The sequence below is a fragment of the Sylvia atricapilla genome, chromosome 7 (genome assembly GCF_009819655.1).
Source record: "Sylvia atricapilla isolate bSylAtr1 chromosome 7, bSylAtr1.pri, whole genome shotgun sequence".
In the NCBI taxonomy this organism is placed as follows: Eukaryota; Metazoa; Chordata; class Aves; order Passeriformes; family Sylviidae; genus Sylvia; species Sylvia atricapilla.
The window spans coordinates 7,409,537-7,428,673 of NC_089146.1; the positions used below are offsets into that span (position 1 = coordinate 7,409,537).

The following is a 19,137-nucleotide window of genomic DNA, read 5'->3' on the forward strand; positions in this document are numbered from 1 at the left end:
ACTGGAGTGACAAACACACTTAAGAGTCAGAAATGTTTTCAAATTAAGAGCTACACTTTTAAACTCATTTACACTTTTTTACTCATTTATAAAGACACAGAAAGTAATTTTTTTTAAAGGCCCTCACCACCATTATACCCACAGCAGAGATACTTGTTAAGACAGTACAGGGCTTTCATCTCAGGTAAGTCAGAGTGAAATACCTGGCTCACTGGAAAAGAAACAGCTGCAGTGTAACACACAGAAAGGCAATTATGGAAACCAATGTGATGCCAAGTTGCTAAGCATTATCAAGTAAGAGTCTCCTCCTGCCAACTATAGGAGAGAGCTTTAATCCATAGCTATAAAAATAAACACCCCCAGCCCACAAAGATTAACAGTGTTTCCTGCCTTCCTGGCCTAGCTACAAAATATTTTGATTGCACTTCTGTCAGGATCTAATGGAAGTATAGAAAATGCTTGTCAGAATGGAATTTTCGAAAGCTGATGTCAGTATCATATTTCATATTTCCATTTTCCCAAACTATGTTTATCAACTGGGGGGAATAAAAGAGGGAAGAGAGTTATTTAGAGAAATGAAGAAACATATCTCATCCCATTATAATTATTCATTAAATACAAAAGCAGATCATGCCATTAATTCTTTTTCTGTAATGTATGTTTTCGTAATTATTTTTGTTCTGGAACACAAGGTATTAACCAATACAATATTAAAAAATAACTTACATCCAACCATATTGCTTCCTAAGTTCTAGGACAATTCCAGAGAGCACTAAGTAGCACAGAAACTGAAGACCTTAAAAAACAGAAAATTGCTAAGTTTTAATTGAAATCTTTGCTGATTTAGCACGAGGCTGAAAGAAAACTATACTTTCCCTTTCCCCTTTTTTTCCTCCCAGTTCTTCCCAACAATTCAGTGCTGCCATGTGACGCTGCAAAGAAAAGAACCAGTGAAACAACAAATGTCTCCTCTCAACATGGGAATCAATTCTTCCCCATTTGGGTTTCACAGCTTGTGAATTCTTTGGCTCCATGTCCATTTTTCTTGTTTATATAATTTTTGAATCAAGTCAGCAATACTGGAAACATCCATGGTAGTGCTCTAGTAAGGACAGAAACCTTTCTGGCTCTAGAGACAGCAGTTACAGATTTTGTGAAAGAGATGGGGGGTGCTTATCTCATTTTATTGAGGACTACTTCCACAGGGACATCAGTTCAGGAATTCTCCCATGGTAAAAAACCTGACTTCTAAGTTTTAAAGCATAAGTTATTCCTAAACATTTCCATATAAACTGGGGGGAAAAAAAGAAACAATATCTCACTATGTCAACATTCACAACGTCTTGCTTTTCTTTTGAAGTGATACACTCTAATATTCATTCATCAACACAATAAATGTTTTTTCTTACTTTTGCCCCACACATGCATAGACAGATTTGTTTACACACACTTCACCATTTTCCCAGTCTATTAAGAACAGCTCTGTAGCAATCAGATTACATGATCTCAAGAACTTCAAATGTTGACTAATCTGGATATTAATCTTATCAGTTGCTTTTCTTCCTGATTTAACATACAGAAAAGAACAACACAGTCATAATTTGCCTAATTTTATTCATTTCAGGGGACCACAAGCTTGATGATATCCCAATGCTTTATTTAAATAACAAAACATTTCAGTCAGGAGGAGACAAGCCTCCTACAAGCCTACATTTAGGTAGTACTATTAGTAGTTTTACTAGGATCACAGAATCTAAGGCAACCCTTGCAGTCCTAACAAGGACTTACCCAGCTCCTGGGGCACCAGGCAAAGAAATCTGCTCCTCTCTCAAGACATTTACAGTGGTATCAGTGAAAATACTAAGTTATCTACTTCTGAATGGGAATCAACACACTGAAACCTGTCTGCTTCATTCCCCGTAGCCCTCATTGCTGATGCAAACTTCATGGGGCTCCAAATTCAGCTGTCATTCCGTACAACATCACATGATACCTGAAATGGCATCCACTGATCACTCAATGAGGCCATACCAGGGCCCAGCTTCTCACCCAGGAGGGAAGAAAAGTTATTTTTCATGTTCTCCAGTTAGGACAAAGAACTACAAATCTCAGTGACAACATCACAACAACTGAAGGAGACCCTAATCCAAGCCTTAATTCAGGATTTTCAGGGCTGTGTTGGAACCCAAAAATTAGCTAACAGCAACTTGTTACATTTTCAGTTGTTTTTCCAGTTTAGAAGTGTGTGTGCAATGTGGGAGTTTCTCCTAACCCCAAATTACAGCCTGGAGGTTAGGAAATATTTCCAAATTCATGCATGTCCCTTACATGCAAGGTAAGCTTAGTAAAGATAAGAATTTCATTGCATTACTGCTAACTGTGATCAGCATTAGCCATACACACCACAACAAACACCACAATAGGAACTCATCAGTCGTTAATACATCACAATTTTACAGACAATGGGGTAGAACACAGAACATGTGGCACACCTGGTCTCTGGGTAATCTTGCAGACCTTTAGCTTGCATAAATTATTCCACTGAAGTAATGGTAGCACAGTAATTTACACCAGATGAAGACCTATTCCAAGATCTGCCTCTTTCAAACAGAAATGTCAGGAGAGTAAGTCAAATGATCTGACTTGACAGTACATTTTTTCATGCATGAGTAACCCAAGTATGAAATTGCAATCAAAGGAAAAACATACTGCAAAATTATTTGGTGCTGAAAACCAACCCCAGAGAATCCACTGCAGATGTGACCTTGCTTCAGCACTGCTCAACCAAACCCTTTGGAAACACCCCGGGTGGGACCTGGCTGCCAACAAAGCACCTTGAAAAACCAGAAAACCCAGACTGGTGCTGAGTCTTCTTTGGGGGCCTAAGGAGATTGGGTTTTTAGTGTGGGGTAGGGGTTTTTTGAGGCAATCAGGTCAGGAGAAAACTGCTGTCCAGTGGAAGCATCTTGTTCCAATTTCCCCTTGACTAATGTGTACTGAGGATCCCATTTGTATGTCTCCATCTACCCAAGCATGGCAGTAGCCAACAATCCTTGGGGTTAGTGCCAAGAATAATATCACTGTATTTTCTCTTAGCAAAGTCAGAAGAACAGTCATCTAGAAAGAACCATGGAGACAGAACCAGGACTGAAATTAGATATCACACCAACCTCTCCCCAAAATTAATAATCTATCATTCATGCCAAATTACAACTTTATGTTACAATTCAAGTGTGGCCTTTGAGAGAAGTTTAATTGCTGGAAAATGTCTATCAAGCAACAGTGGCTAAGAATATAAGTTTAAAACAAGTTTTTCTAAAGAAACCAAGACAATCTTAAACTGACAGTTTAAGATCATCAAAGTTAAACATAGTCTATTCCCTTGTCCACTGGAGAAATGAATGAAAGCAGACCTATTAATTGGGGTTTTAATCATAGTTATGCTTGGATAAGATTTTGCACTCAAAATCTGAGACTTGGTGCACACAGGGAAATGTCTGCAGCATGCATCAATGACCTTTTGCAACTGAGTTCTGGTATAGAAACAGGACTTTTCAAATGTCCCAGCATGTTCAGTTCTAGGGGTTTGGTCCAGGTCCAAGACTCTGGGCTTGTTTAATAAGGAGATTCCAGGCAGTCCACAGCTGACCCTGAGCAGCCACATTGAAGCTCCAGTTTGCTGACGTGGACGAGCTCTGTGCCGGGGACTGAGTAGGTCCAGATGCTCCTTCTCTCTTCAGAAAGGAAATTATAGTCTATAGACTATAGCTGGCACAGCCAGCTTTCTAAACTAGGAAATTTCATGATCTGTTGGAATATATTAACATGTACATTTTTAACTCCAGTAGAGACATAGCTTGTCTATGGAACAAATGTTTGATAGGGGCAGAGTTACAGGGCTAAGGGAATGTGAGGGGCTAGATGATTTCCTTACCCCTAAGCTAAGGCAGCTGGCAAACATGGGTATGGTTTACTGCTTTTTTGCCTTTTTTATGAATTGTATGGATAATTGATGGCAGGTTGCCTAGAGCCTGGGACAGGCTCCATTGTGAAAGCTGAAGTAAATAAATGGTGGCTTGCCCTTATCTCACTCGTCCTGTGTCAAAATCAGAAATTACAAAGATTGGCTTGGCATTTAAAGGTACCAGCCTAAAAGAAGGGAGCAGGTTTATCACACACAGTGGCAGCCTGAACATCACCTCAGGATCAGTAACTGCTCCTGGGTTTCAGCACTGACATCAGGCCCAAATTTCTCTGGTGAAAGGAGAAATTTCCAAGCAATTTTCCAAAGACCACTGGTTACCAAGCCCTGAATTTACACTACATACTGAAGACCAGAGGAAAAACAAATAAAAAACGTGAAGCTCCTGGGAGCTCCGAGGTAAAGAGAAAAGAAAAAAAAAAAAAGTTTCACTCATTATTTTCTCAGCCAAAACTTTTCTTGTACACATAAACCTATAAAATCACTTTAAAATAAAGGGTTAATCACCTTAGTTATACACAAAATCTGCACAGGTGGCTCTCCCTCAATCTATTTCAATGAATACTATTTGCACTACATGCAAAATATCTAAGGTTGCTAGTTTAGTGCCAAGCATATCAGAATCAAATTTCCACTTCACAAGCACCTTGATTGTGAAAATAAAGTTTCACTGTTCAAAATATTAACTTGAAATTAATCACTTTTCTTACTTCCATGCTGATCTATAAAAACAAACAATAAAAGTGTACGTGCTTATTCTGGTTTTCCCATGGAGAAATCAACTCAGGATCATAACTAGGATCAGCAATCAAGCACTGGTTTTCTGTTTGTTTCACTAATGGGAATCGATACATATTAAATAAACTAGTTCTCCCTTTTTACCCTCAAAATAATTCATCTACAACAAAAACAAATTTGGAGTGAATGATACAGATGATGTGTTCCTTTCACAGCACAGAGTTGATGGAAGGCACAGCATAGGGCATAACTAACCATGTATTTCCCATAACGGCTGTGTAATTTCAGCTTAACTGTAAACTCTACAAAGTCCCTCCATTAAGTAAATTTTTTGTGCACACCTCATCTTTGAGGCTGGCTGGATTTACATAATTTAGAGTTTGAGGTCAGTATGGAAAAGGGGCTCATTCATCACTGGCAAGCTGTCTCCAAAAAGAATACATTCTGAAGAGCCCTGTGATAAAGGTACAGAGACAGAAGAGCAAACTGGTAAGGTACAAAACCTGTGACTGCTTTATTCAGAACACAATTACCCTTGAGAATCTCTCAAGGGCAAGAAATTAAATCCCAGATGCATACCTGGTAATAAACACTGAAAGCACAGAATAGCATTGATGTCAATCACCCACCTGGTTACAGTAGCATCTTCTTTCAAACAGGACAGCACACAAAAATGTGGAACAATCTTTTGCAAAACACTCTTCTGCTAGTGAGCTGCACAATTGAAAATTCCTGCCAGTTTATTGTCAGGCCTGAGAGACCAGGAGAGCTTATCATACTGCCTCAGAAGTGTACTACAATAGGAGGCAGGCTGTGCTTCACACAGCCCCCAGAACTGGCTTTATAAATGTACTCCCTTTCAATCAGGCCTCAAGCACCTGATGTCCTGGTACCATCTTCCCTAATATTAACTTCTTATGAATGTAGATAACATCTTAAACTGAGTGGGAAACTTTCCTACACAACAACTGAATAATTTCAGGTAATTGCTGAACTATTCACATGTTAGGAAAACGGAATTGAAATGCCCCATGATTCAGAGAATATTCCCAAATCAGAAATACAAAGTCTGTTTGGATCCAAAAGAACTGCAATATGTTCAAGTTCGTTCTGCTCTCTGTTCTGTTTTTACACTCCTTTGCAGACTGCACGACATACAGACCAGCCTAGTCATGGCATCACCAACTTTTTCTTTTTTATTCGAAAAGGAATATTCATGCCCTGACCAAGCAGTCCACATTAGGGTCCATACTACTCACATCTCTTTCTGCAGAAAGTTTCTCTGAGTAAACACAGTCTAAAGCTCTGGCGCAATGCATGCCATGAGCTTTAGTCACATATGAAAGGCCAGAAATTTCACAGGCTACAAAAACTTGAATTTTGCAAGCATGTCAAACTCTTCTTCATAGGGCTGTGAGTGTGCTAACACAGGTACTGGAAAACTCATTAAGCATTTAGTTGGACTAAAAGGAGAACATTACCCTTCAGGCACTTTGCATGAAGACAATCTCATTTCCAAAAACAGAGCTGTCTGGTTGCAGGCTCCTACAAGTTTCCCACAGGCTAGGAATTTAAAAAACAACAAAACAACAAAAAACAAAACAGCCAACAACAAGAAAAGTAGTATAAGCTAGAACAGGGGAAAAAAGACATTTTGAGGAAATATTTTGTGTTCTTTAGTAGTACACCTATCCTTAGGGATAACAGACCTGTAATTTCTTACAGCCTCAAATCTCTTACTGGGTTAAAAAATGTATAGCAAGAATGGCACACGCCTACACCACCCTCAGGGACAGGGGCTATGTTTAGTTCATTAAGACTTGAAAGAAACATTTTAGATGCCTGAAGATATTGTGCTGCATTGCACAAAAATATAATTGCTGTAACTGCCTCTGTAATAACTTACAAGTTACATAGCAGATGTTTTTTTCTTTTTCTTATCTGTAGTCCTGAAATGTTGTCATTCTATTCCTAACCAAACTGAAGGTAAGTTTTTCAGTGTGACAGAGGATACTGCCAGCCAGACCCACCTGCAATTTCTTTTCTTAAACTTGCCTTAACCAGCATTGTCCTACACCATTTGCTGATGTCCTCTCAGAGCAAGGCAAGCAGTACAAGAAGCACCATTTTAACAGGACACACAAAGGGCAAGATAAACTTCTTGTGCATTAGCTCTGAAATCCCTTGTGAAATCTTCATCTTCCTTATACTAAATAACTCCAGGAGGAAGGAGAAAAAAAATAAACCCATGCCCATCCCCCTCAAAAATCTAACAAACTTGTACCACCCCCATCCCTGTGAAAAAATCTTGCCTCCTGAGACAAATACTAAAGGAACCAGGCCTAAGCAAGATCTAGCCTCAAACTTCACAGTTTGTTAGATGTCAAAAGGGGTCATAATAATTAGCTATTTGTCATGCCTGAGTCTGACAAAATGTCCTAAAGCTCACTCTGCCATTTCAATAAATAGTTATAATTCAAGACAAAAGCAAAAGCCAGAGGATCAGAGTGCTGGTATTTACATCTCATTGTGAGCTGCATTCCATTGTATAAACAAGTTACTTAGAATTTTCTAAGTCTTGCAAACTTCAAGGAGGAATTTCAGTCTTTCAGCCTCCGGAAGGGAGGAGATTTAAGGGGAAAAAAAAAAAAAAGAAAAAGAAAGAGAGGGAGAGAGAGAAAGTATATGCACACAAGAATAAGACTTATTTAGCCATCTCATGAAGAAAGAAAATCCACTTTGGGGTAAAAAAATAATTCTTATATTTTGGTTTTGGTGACCAGTTTGGTGAAGGTGGCAGTTCTGACAAACTAAAAATTAACTTTAGTGGAAGTGTATCCTTTTACTAAAGCAGCCCCAGATCTATGCTTTCAAAGTAAACAACTGAAAGTCAGAAGATGAACAACTACATTAATCCTAACCAGGTTCAGATTTATATGATTACACTGGGAGATAACAGGCATCCATTAAAGCAATACCGTTTTTTCTTGTGTGAAAACAAAAGGACAAACTGGGTAAATGTCTTTAATCATGGGCTCAGCACAGCCTATACCTCTACTGTAATACCTACAGTAAGTGTTGCACAGGGTGTCCCAGCTGTTATTTGATGTCCCAAAATTTTTTGATGAAGCTATACATTTCCAGGAGCTACACTCCTGCATCCTAAGACCATCCCAGCTAATTTGAGTACTGGTAAATATTAAGTCTGGGTAACAAAACTATTTAAGAGTGTATGCTTTCACTCCAATTCATATTTCAGCCCACAGACCAGCCTGAGCTCAAAAGCAGTGCTGCATTTCAGCTGTGTTCACAGACTCCTTTTTGGAAGTTTAAACATTTAACCAATGGGGTAAGTAGACTTAAGAGAAAAAAAAAAAAAAGCAGCACAGGCAGAAAGTCTTACTCTCTTTCTCAAGAGAACTCTATCTGGCAGATAGTACCAATGATGTAACTTGGGCTTTGAATGCAGGGATGTGGATGCAGTCATGAAGAGCAGCAGCAGGGTCATGCTCTCTTCCATGGCGTTTTGAAATTGCATGCATGCCAGGAATTGCTCAGGTGTGATTCCAGTCCCAGTAAAAGAAAGGCAGAGTACTGTCACACCAGAGAGTTTCTTCTCATGGCACTGAGTCAGCACTCACTGACATTTATAGGACTCAGACAAAGCCACAGCTGTATCCTGTTAGAAAACGGGACCATAGGAGCATCCCCTTTCCAGGCAGTCACATTCCCTTCTGCTATCATCATTCCAGCCTAGGGGTCTCACAGCTTTCTTCCAGACAGAGCTACAGATCAGGAGGTTAGAACCACCAAACGCCAAGTCACTCTCCAGACTAAGGCATGCTGAAGTCTGTCCCAAACTTAAGCCTTTACTGAATCTCTTTGTAGCTTCAAGTAAAATTTACCAGGAATTCATCTATTATATTAAGCTTTATTAGGCAGACAAATCATCTTGAGAACCCCATAAGCCTTAACTCCCATGTTCTTCTGTACATGTATATCTGAGATGATGCAAGAACCTTTACTATGTCAGATTTGAGCATAAAGCAAACTCAAACCAAAACCACCGAGATCCCCTTGGTTTCCTGTGAAACCAGAAACTGGGCTGCGTTTCTATACTGATTACTGATGACAGGAAACCAAATCACATGAATTGGTGAGAAATGTCAGTATAACTGATAGAAGTTATGTAAGATAACTCACTACTGCATCTTTTCACCTAATCAAACCTTACTTCAGATTAAAAGATCCTGAAGTTTGTTGCCCTCTTTTGAAAGAAAAGCTGATGTAATTAAATTTTTCATTTAATAAGGAAAAAGTTAAGGTATAAGTTGTCTCATTGCAATAAATAAGACTATTCATGTGCCTCAAGTTAGGTTCTAAAGTACTCTCCTGAATGGGAGATTTAAATTGCCAAATATTTACTTTTCATGTTCATTACATTCAAACACAAACAAAATAAACTGCCTGTAAAATAGATAAATTCCATACTGCACAGGTTTCCTAGGAAACCAAGAAAGGCTTGAAGAAACAGAGAACAGCTGGAGGAAAAAAAAAAAAAAAAGCCAACCCCAAGAACTAAGTGCTCCATACCCTGATTTTTAAAACCACTAGAATGATATCACTTAGAAACATTAAAGCACTGCCTTTCATACTGGTTGGCCCTGGCATTCTTTGTAAGGGCAAATATGCACAGCCCAAAGAAATCAAGATTTAGCTCTTCTCTTCCCATCATCTCACCTTGCTCTCCAAAAACCAACAACCTACCAAACCAAGGAGTGTGAGTGTTTTGCTAAAATGTGGTAAAACTGCAGAGTGTTGGTGTGTACACTAAAAAGGATGGCCAGCCTTTTTAGAGGTGCCTACTGAAAGCTTACAGCAAGCAGGTGATTCACTTGCCAGAGATTTCTTTGCCGAGGAGCCAGATTCCACTTCTGAACCCAGCCAGCTATTCAACATGAAAACCCATGCCATTCCAGAAATGTATTATTAGCACAATGACTCAGTATGTATATTACAGTAGTACCCTAAGGCTTCATTTGATATCAAGGATGCTTTGTGCTCTGCCCTGCACAAATTCATAGGAAGGCCCTGCACTTTACAGTGAAAATATAAAATCAAAGCATGGCAAAGTTATTCAAGTTCAGTGTCCAGGTTTAAATGGAATTTTCTATCATTGCAGAAAAAAATAATCAAAAAAAAGAAAGAAATAGAAAAAATAAGTAAAGAACAACTTGTCTAATCTCAGTCCTAATTTCGAAGTAAGATCCCAGCACTCTGCCAGTCACCACTATAATTCCAAGATTCAGTGACAGCAGCCATACTGTCATGTTGGCTCTTCCTTCCCCACATGGCTCCATTTTCCATGTTCTGCTCTGCTTGTCACCAGGCTCAATGCCTCTGACATCAGGTCCTTCCCCCCTTCCTTTGTTGCCGCCAATGCATGTTCCAGTACTTTCTGCCTCTTGCCAAAGCAAGCATTAAACATCTGGAAATCATCCTCCATTACTTTCCCCAGTGAGGTGCATCTGCCTTGCACTGTAGTTCTCATACAGTGGGAAGACACCACACTCACACATATATGTAAAACGCACTTACATAGATCTAACACACTATATATTAAACCACTTCAATCTTTATCATGCAGTAAGTTACAAACATATGTGACTTTCTTTAAAGATGTAAGCACACATACTGGAGAGCTTTACAGACCAGAACACTCCTGACTTGAGACAGTTCTAAAGTACAGGTATTTACTCTTAGAACTGTGTTCTTTTCCTCGCATGTGAAATCTGTTTGGTATTAGAAACCAACAGGTTTTCGATGCATGCAGTATGTGTGCTGGAAATGGAAAACTAGTACTGAGGAAAAGAGCCAGCACTTTTTGCCTGTGCCTCTGAAGGAGTGGAAAATGCAGGCTATTTCCACCCCTTTTCCACAGCCCGAAGTCACACCAGGACAGTGACCCCTCGGTCATACGGAGCTGAAGGCTCCTCCAGAGGTCCAAGCTCCATCACACTCCCAACCACTCTCTGGAAATTCCTGCCTCTTGCTTCCCCTCCTCTTCTGTTCTCAGAGCTTTGCACACACTGAGGGTTATCCAGAAGAATTTCAGGAAGCCCTCAGAAGCCTTTGAAAAGTGCGGTAACCCAGCTACTCAATGGTATCTTTCCTACTAAGAGGCTCATCACTGATGTAAGTAAGAAAGGCAAAAATAGATCATGCTTGGTTAAAAAGAAAGTTTATTAGTTTATTGATTATATCACTCATTAGCTATAATTATAATTCATAATTTAGATCAACTAAATTCAGGGTAACTTGATTTTTCTGAAATAGCATAGATAGCTCAAAGATGATTAAATCATCCTCAGTATTTGGAACACTCCAGCTGAGGGAAAAAAACTCATACTTTAAAGTAAACAGAAAATAAGTCATAAATAGCTGTCACAGGATGGCAATCACTATGGCAATTCAGCACATTTTTATTAGATCAGACCATTTGATAGAACCCTGTAAAGAAAGTATTTGTGAAGAGCTGAGTGTAAAATAGCTTCTGTTTGCTGCTTCTGCTTTAATTTTTTCCTTAAATATTTTTTCTTGATCTACTGGGATGTTTATCCTGACAGGAGACATGAGATTTCAGATTGCAAAGTGATTTAATATCAGTCAAGCTTGTCTAGGGTTTCCTGAAAGAGAGGCAAAGAGAGCATTAAACAAAATGCTCCCTCAGCACAACCTCTGAGGCTACCTATGATAATACAGCTGGCCCAACACAGTTGTCCTCAAACGAGAAACTTCCTTCTGGCTTTAAGCTCTATTTTCACTATCATTTTAATGTGAAGCAGTAATCTTGGAGCAACTGAGCCAGGACAAACTCACAAATTGGCAGAAGGGAGGCCTAGATTAGATACTAGAAAGAAATTCTCTCCTGTGTGTTGGATGAAGCACAGGTTGCTCAGAGAAGCTGTGGCTCCCCCATCCATGGAAGTGATCATCAATCCAAATAGTTCTGTGATTCTGTGCTGACTCTTCTTTTATCTCCCTCAATCTCTTCCTACACTACACCACCATTATGCCCATAATCCTGCACTTCAGGTGGCCAGCTTGCTGAAGGATGCTGGCAAGCACTTAATGAGCAAAGAATATTTGGAGAAGATACCGTATAGACCTTCTCTGCCAGACATCTACTGCTCAGCAGGGAGCAGACCTCAGGGAGACAGTTTACTCTTCTGTTCTTACTCTAAATGAGTTCATGTCCAAAGCTCTGAATCCCTGCCAGCAGTATCAAGAGTCGCTGTTTGTGTTTCTATTCAGCCACATTATCTAAAGAACAAGGGCACAAAGATTCAAATTAATTCTTTAGTCCTCCCATGCTACTGCTGCATAGTCCGAAGGCTACAAATGAAAAAATGGTGAAGACACAAAACACCATGAAAGCTTTTTAGTATAAAACAGCTTCATTATATCACTCTCCCAGCTATACTGCTCACACAAAGCTGCAGAAAAATGCAAAGTCTCCAAAGTTCCAATCACGTTTCAGCTGGCAGCAGTATGGCAAAGGAACAACCTCAGGACAGATCTCCAAAGACAAGACCTATCTTCAGCAGCAGATACAAACAGAATCCCGAGGGTCTGCGTAAATAGGAGCTACTAGAACAGAGAGCATCCCACCACTGGCCCTCTGACAATCATTCTTAGTCTTCATGCTTATATAACACATGACCTTTCTGCAGCAAATGCGGGTGGGATAGTGGAATAATGGAATTGTTTCTCACTGCAAGAATAAAAGACAGCACAGCAGGCTATGAAAAATGTATGTTGCTTACTAAGAGGAGATAATTGTAAGCAACGGTTTGGATATTTTAATTACCACAGTATCAAGGCTTTATCATCATCCAAAGCTTCCAGCACGTTACTGTTTCCATAATTATAAATCAAATTATAAAGTACCCATTTATATGAAAATAACTGTCTTGCTTCCTAAAGTCAGTACCACTGGTTTATCCTTTCTCATAGTTTAGGAACAGCACTAACTCTTCAAATTTCTCTAAAGTTAGGGGAATTCCAAAACAACCCATGACCAAAAAAAAAAAAAAAAAAATCTAGAAAAACAGTATTATTTGTACGCACACAATGCACTGATTACATAAATGGAGTAAACAATACATGATGCCACCCCCTGGGGTACCTCTGTTCCTCTAAGCGTTACACGAATTGTGAGCCATTTTTCTCCAGCTTGAAACTATCTGGTTTCTCATTTTATACCATGGAAAGAAATACATTTTCTTCATTAACCTCGGAGTTAATGCATCCTACATTCCAGTTCAAACCATACTGACTCTCTGCACATGACAGCCTCACCAGGGCATTCAAAGATGGTCGAACAAGGTGGGTCTGTTGCAGCTTGAGATTTCAGGCAGCATAACAATCCTTCCTCGTGCTCTGAAAGTTCAAACTCCAAGAAGCCTTTGTCAAAAACTGAAATTCCAAGTTAATCTGATTAATTTATTCATTTTACATTAGAGGATACTTGGGTTTGCCTTGGTTATATTAAGAATGGGGGGTTTGTCTAGACAAACTGAAGTGCAAGTCTAGCCTCTCTTCCCTGACTCAACTGAGAATCCACTGGATTAACACTTCGATTTATTCTAAGAAAAATTCCTGAGTAATTTATATCAGGACTTTACATGCAAAAATGTGCAGGGTCACAATGACAAACATAAGTGAAACAGTGCACATATAAGGACGGATCACATGCCTCCAGCTGGAATTTCGACTATTTTTTATTACTTTGTTATTTCTTGGCACTGAGCTTGTTGCCTTCCTCTGTATATGGAAAAATAGTTGTATACAGGCCACGAACATCTGTTCAGTTTTTTTAAGGGATTATATTGTTGCATGAAGATCTGCCTTTGCAGTTTCTGCTTCCCTGCTTATACACACAAAAATCTGTGTATCTTTTCTCAAAAAACACCAAAAACCAAGTGGCAAGTTGACCACTTTTAATTCTAACCACAGAAACACCACAACTTAGAGTTTACCCAATAGCAAACACAACTTCAACACCAAGAGTTGATCTTAAGCAGGGTTTCCCAGGAGCATTTATCATCAGTCAAGGGATTTGGTAGAAATTTCTTTTTTTCTGAAACTTCCAAAGCATTAGCAAATTAAAAAAAAATACTTATTTTTAACTACCTTACTCCTGTTTAACTATTGTTTTGCATGAAAAAATCAAGCTGATAGAATGTTATCACACTAAAACAAATTGCACAGATGAAAAGATCACACCAAGAAATGAAGACTGAGCATGTCAAACCATGAGTCATGAAATGACCATTTGGTTTCTATGGCAATAATCCATATTTGTAAACATCATGGGGGAAAAAAGACTACACTAACAAACACAGCATGCAGTTACTCTTCAATCACAAAGTATTTTCCAAAAAAACTACAAGTCGATGTGGATAGTTTAACAAGACCCTCAATTTTATGTATTCCATAATTGTGAGAAAAGTTTCACTCAGGCTGAACAGAAGGAATCCTCTCAAAGAATCTTCTTGTAGAAATTTTTGTGTAGAGTATCCTTCCCTCACTTTTACAGTCAGGAAAGTCAACCCCAAAGACTCCAAATCAATGAGTTAGACCCCACAGAATTATGACTTTGTCTAATATATACTGGATTCCCATTTGCTGCTTGTTTAGAGCTATATTAATTTCTATTTTTGAATTATTTCCTATGCTAAAACCCCCAAACATATATATCTACATGCACACACATACACATACAGGCTTTCTCACTAAGAAAGCAGAGGTACTGACATAAGAGAACAATCTGGGGATCTGGAACTTTTTGAGGAAAAAAAAAAGCATGAATACAGCATAACCAGGGGATCAGGCCCAGCCAACATGGCTTTATGACAAGCAGGTCTTGCTTGACCAACCTGATACTCTTTTATGACAAGGTGACCACTAATGGGGATAAGGAAACAGCTGGGATGTTGTCTACCTGGAATTTAGTAAAGCTTTGGTCACTGTTTCCCATGGCATTCTCCCAGAGAAATTGGCTGCTCATGGCTTGGATGGGTGCACTGTCCACTGGGTAAAAAAACTGTCTGGATGGCCAAGCCCTAAGACTGGTGGTGAATGGAGTTAAATCCAGTTGGCATCTGGTCACCAGTGGTCCTCCTCAGTACTGGGCCCAGTCCTGTTCAGTATCTTTGCCAATGATCCACATAAGGGGATCCCAGCAAGTTCACAGCCAACATCAAGCTGAGCTGGAGTATCAATCTGCTGAAGCAGCGCTGTGCAAACAGTTGGATTCAATGATCTTAAGGGTCTTTTCCAACCTACACAATAATTCCGTAATTCTAAGTATTATCAGATCTCATTAAAATTGTGACAATTGTAAAAACAGGGGTGCTTTTCCACTTTCATATAGAATCATACAATATCATTTCCCTTAGGAGCTCTGAAGACTCTTTACATAGAGGAAAGACCCATAAAATCTAAAGAAGCATTTGGCACAGATACTCAATAACTTTCTTACTTTCTCATAGCTACAGAGGACTTTCACTTGTCCTTCCCAACACTTGCTCCACTCTGGGGACTGTGCAATGTAACATCATCTTATCCCCCTAAAGACAGTATCAGTGAGAAGATAATGGACACAATTAATAGCCCCAATTCCATCAGCTGAGCTGTTTGTGTCTCCAAGGTCAGTCCACTCTCCTGTCTCCCTTGCATGGCTTCCAGATAAAACAAAAGACCTTGAGAATTCAAAAAGGCAAAGAACAACGACCATTTTTTTTCCCTAGTTCACACTGTCAAACAAGGCAAATTAGATACATTTAAATCAATACCAGGGCTCACACTGATCTCAGCTGAAGGAGGTTTGACACCTCAACAGGCAGACAGGAAAATATAATTCAGACAAAGATACGTTGCAAAAACTGATGAGAACCAAAGGCAAGTATAAGACTGAAGAGAAATATGGGAGATGGTGGCAATAAACCACCACTGCCATGCTCACATGCAATTTGCACAGACAATTCTTCTTGAACAAGGTGATTCCCACAATTTCAAACCTGATTCAAGCATACTGATTTTCCACTAAAGGTGCATTTCTAATTTATTTTTTAAAAAAAAAACTTTTACACTCCCAAGGAGATGGGAAAGGACCCCAGAAGCACACCCTGCTTCTGCTAGTAGTTCCCTGTATCCCAAGCCCTAGAGAAAGAGGAAGGGTTGCAGAGTTGTGTGGAAAACCCTGTAACAAAGATTGAGAGCTTTCAGGTTTTCGGCATTAAAACAGCTCAAAATTTCAGTCACCTCCTGGGCCCTTTTTATCCTGTTGCATTTCTGAACTACAGCAGGTCTCTACAAAGAAATTAAAACAAGGATCTTTCAGTCCTTCTAGGATTTTGTAGCACTGACCTTATTGATAAAAAACTTTTAAATAGGCACATTTAAACAGTCTCAAAACGACCAATTTTGCTGTACTAGGTTTGGAAGTGTTTTCACATTTTTACATACATTTTAAGCACATGCACAATGTAGCACTACCAGCCAAGTGCTCTTGAGCAGAACAGATCAATCTGCAATGGCTTCAAGAGAAAAAAAAATAATAAAGAAACTGGCATTACTTAAAAGCACAGCAATGGTAAGTGCCAAAAAAATTACTGTTAAGCAGTATGTTTGGTTTGAAGAAATATTACAGTTCTTTCATTAAGGGTTTTTACCATATTACCTGCTTTATTATATCCAACTTATTTATCAATATCAATCCCCCTTATAAATTCTGTAACATACTACCACATTTCTTTCTGCCACTGTGTCTAAAGTTGACAAGCAGTATCCAACCCTTATTTTTTCTAGGATTGTCATGAAAAATGACTGGTACAACACTGGTTTATGTCCTTTCAGAAAGTTGGATAGTTTTTTCTAATCCACACTTCCTGAAGTGCTTTCCCAGATACCTCTGACATTTGTTTATCTGGCAGTACCTTTATTCAAGTAGTACATAAGCGAATGAGAAATGAAGCAGCTCTACAGACTGCATTAAAATACAGTGTTGACTGATGTTAGACCTCCACACACATACCAAACCCAAGACAAACTAAGAGTAAAACCTGCCCACTCTTTGGCATTTGTAAGCTTCAATCAGGAACTAAATGAAAGGTGAAATCCCTTTCTTATGCAATTCAACCAGACCAGTGTGTAGAAGGCACCCTACGTCTATGTTCACTGCACCAACCCTCACATCACACTAAAACAGGACAGGGTTCCGTTTTCTTTTAATATAATGAACATTGGGAAAGGTTATGTATAGTAGACAAAAGCTATTAATTCTCCAACAGGAAGATGAGTAAGTGATGTAAGCGTAAACAGATGTCACTGATTTATTACTAGATACTTTGCTCTCTGACTTACATGTACCTCTCAGTTGCCTCAGCCATCAGCACATGGAAAATGCATCCCAGAACGTGTTGCTACGTTACTGGCTTATCCCATAATTTCCCTAATTCCAACAATCTAATAAATGACTTTTAACAACCCCACAGAAAACTCACATAATTTCTGCAATTTTCTTCAAACAGGCAAAAAGCTATAAATTTTATTAAGTGGATGCCAAAAACGAAGTCAGTATTTTCACAAGCGTTTTCTTTGGTATTACATGTAGCTGAAAAATGCATAATATATGCCTCTCTTTATGGCAAGTATATGACTTATACTCACAAGTTTATATAAAGTGCCCCCTCTGTGGGACTCCTTACACAGCTGTGCACGGGCAGGACAGTCTCATTTTGCTTTGTAGAACAAAAGTTTCAGAAATATTCTACTGGTTTATTCATCAGCCTTTGACTCCTCCTCACTTACGCAATCCAGCGTATTACCAGAGAAGTTCAGTTGCAAGAAAAATTACGCTCTTAAAAATCCAAGATAAAGTAAGCGCGAACTGCATTGTAGGGTACATCATACAATGTGCTGGAATGCCCTACAAAATCCCTTTCTAGGGCACAATTCGGAAAAGAAGCCAGTGTTACATATAAGAAGCCTAGGAAGTACAGCTGAGGAGCACAACAGCTCCAGACTGTCCCACAACCAGCCCGCTCACATTTCAGGAAATCAACACAGATCCATCCCGACTGCCGAAAGAGCGCAGTCCCTACGCCTTCTCCTGACCATCAGCGTCTCTCTGGCAGGCATTGCAATGATCTGAAACACGAACGGCTACCAAGCAGCGCAGGTTGGGCGGCAGAGGCTCGCAGCTCGCCAGCGGTGCTGCCCGCACGGAGCTCGCCCCGAACGCCGCTGCCCCGCTCCGCCAGCCCCGGCCGGAGGGCAGCCTCGGTGCCACCCTCCGCAAGAGCCTGGGGGGAAACCAGCCGGAGAAGGAAAGAAAGGAAAATGAAAAGAAAAGGAGGAAAGGGGGAGGGGTGAAAAAAGGGAGAATCTACGCTTCTGTATTTCTCTAAAACAAAGAATGTGAGAAAGCAGATGTAGAGTTCAGCGCAAACGACTCCACCCTGCGAGGATTCGGTGTTTACTCCCCCGGCTCGCTTGCCCAGCTGTCCTCCAGCCGCCCTTTCTTTTGTTGGGAAGTTCCCAGCGGCCGCAGCCCCGCCGGGCCGGGGGCTCAGCCCGGGCGCCCCGCGGCAGCACTTGGCCTTTGACCGCCGCTCCCGCTCTGTGCCCGCAGCGAGCGCCGCGAACCTCGGGCTTCCGCTCAGAAACCCGCAGCGCAAACCCCTCTCTGCCCCCTTCGCAATACACGAAAGAAAAACTCTTACTCTCGTACCTCAGAAGCTTTCCACTCCGCTTATTAGCCAAATCACACAATAAACACACTGCATGCAAAGAGAGGGGGATTATGATAGCTGTTTTAGAGGTAGAGAGAAACTCACCACCTTCATACTCCTCCACTTCTTGCGCTTTTATGGTGACAAATCGGCCTAATAAAGCAGCGAGGATGAAAAAAGTTCTCGTTTGTACCAAAACTGCCATAATGCCTAGATACTAGACATGTATCCTCCCTGGGCAGCAAAAAGTGTAGAATCGTAGGGTTATTTTAGCACCATGAAGCCAGCTGAGGAGTCGTTCTGCCTTTCCGCATCAGGACCAGGACAAAGCCTGCGAGCCCTCCTTTCAGCACCAGCTCCAGCGCAGTCTGCAAACACCCCTTTCAGGGGATGCAGCTTTAAATAGGAAGAATGCTGCCTCCACTTTCTTCCTGCCCCTTTTCAGCTCGTTCAGGCTCCTAATCATCCACTCCCTGCCAAGCAACAGTCTGATTGATGGTAAATAACCGAATCAGAGCTGGCTTCAACTCCTCCTTGAACTTTTCTCTTTACGAGCACACTCGCAGGATATTTCCCTGCTGCCGTGCAGTGCATGTGCTTTTTCAGGACCATTTATTC

At 40.2% G+C, this 19,137-nt stretch overlaps 1 protein-coding gene across 2 annotated transcripts in view; it reads right to left on the reverse strand.

The window, feature by feature from the left end:
• The window catches only part of COL5A2 (collagen type V alpha 2 chain), a 97,973-nt gene extending 79,100 nt beyond the window's left edge, over positions 1-18,873 (reverse strand). Inside the window, exon 1 of one of the 2 annotated variants that reach the window (XM_066322514.1) lies at positions 18,628-18,873. In XM_066322514.1, the coding sequence (XP_066178611.1) occupies positions 18,628-18,724 (97 nt within the window). In that variant the 5' untranslated portion in view covers positions 18,725-18,873. Of the gene's footprint in view, positions 1-18,624 lie in introns of both variants that reach the window. The other variant, XM_066322513.1, reaches the window with a different exon arrangement.
• Between the last annotated feature and the right edge of the window lie 264 nt (positions 18,874-19,137).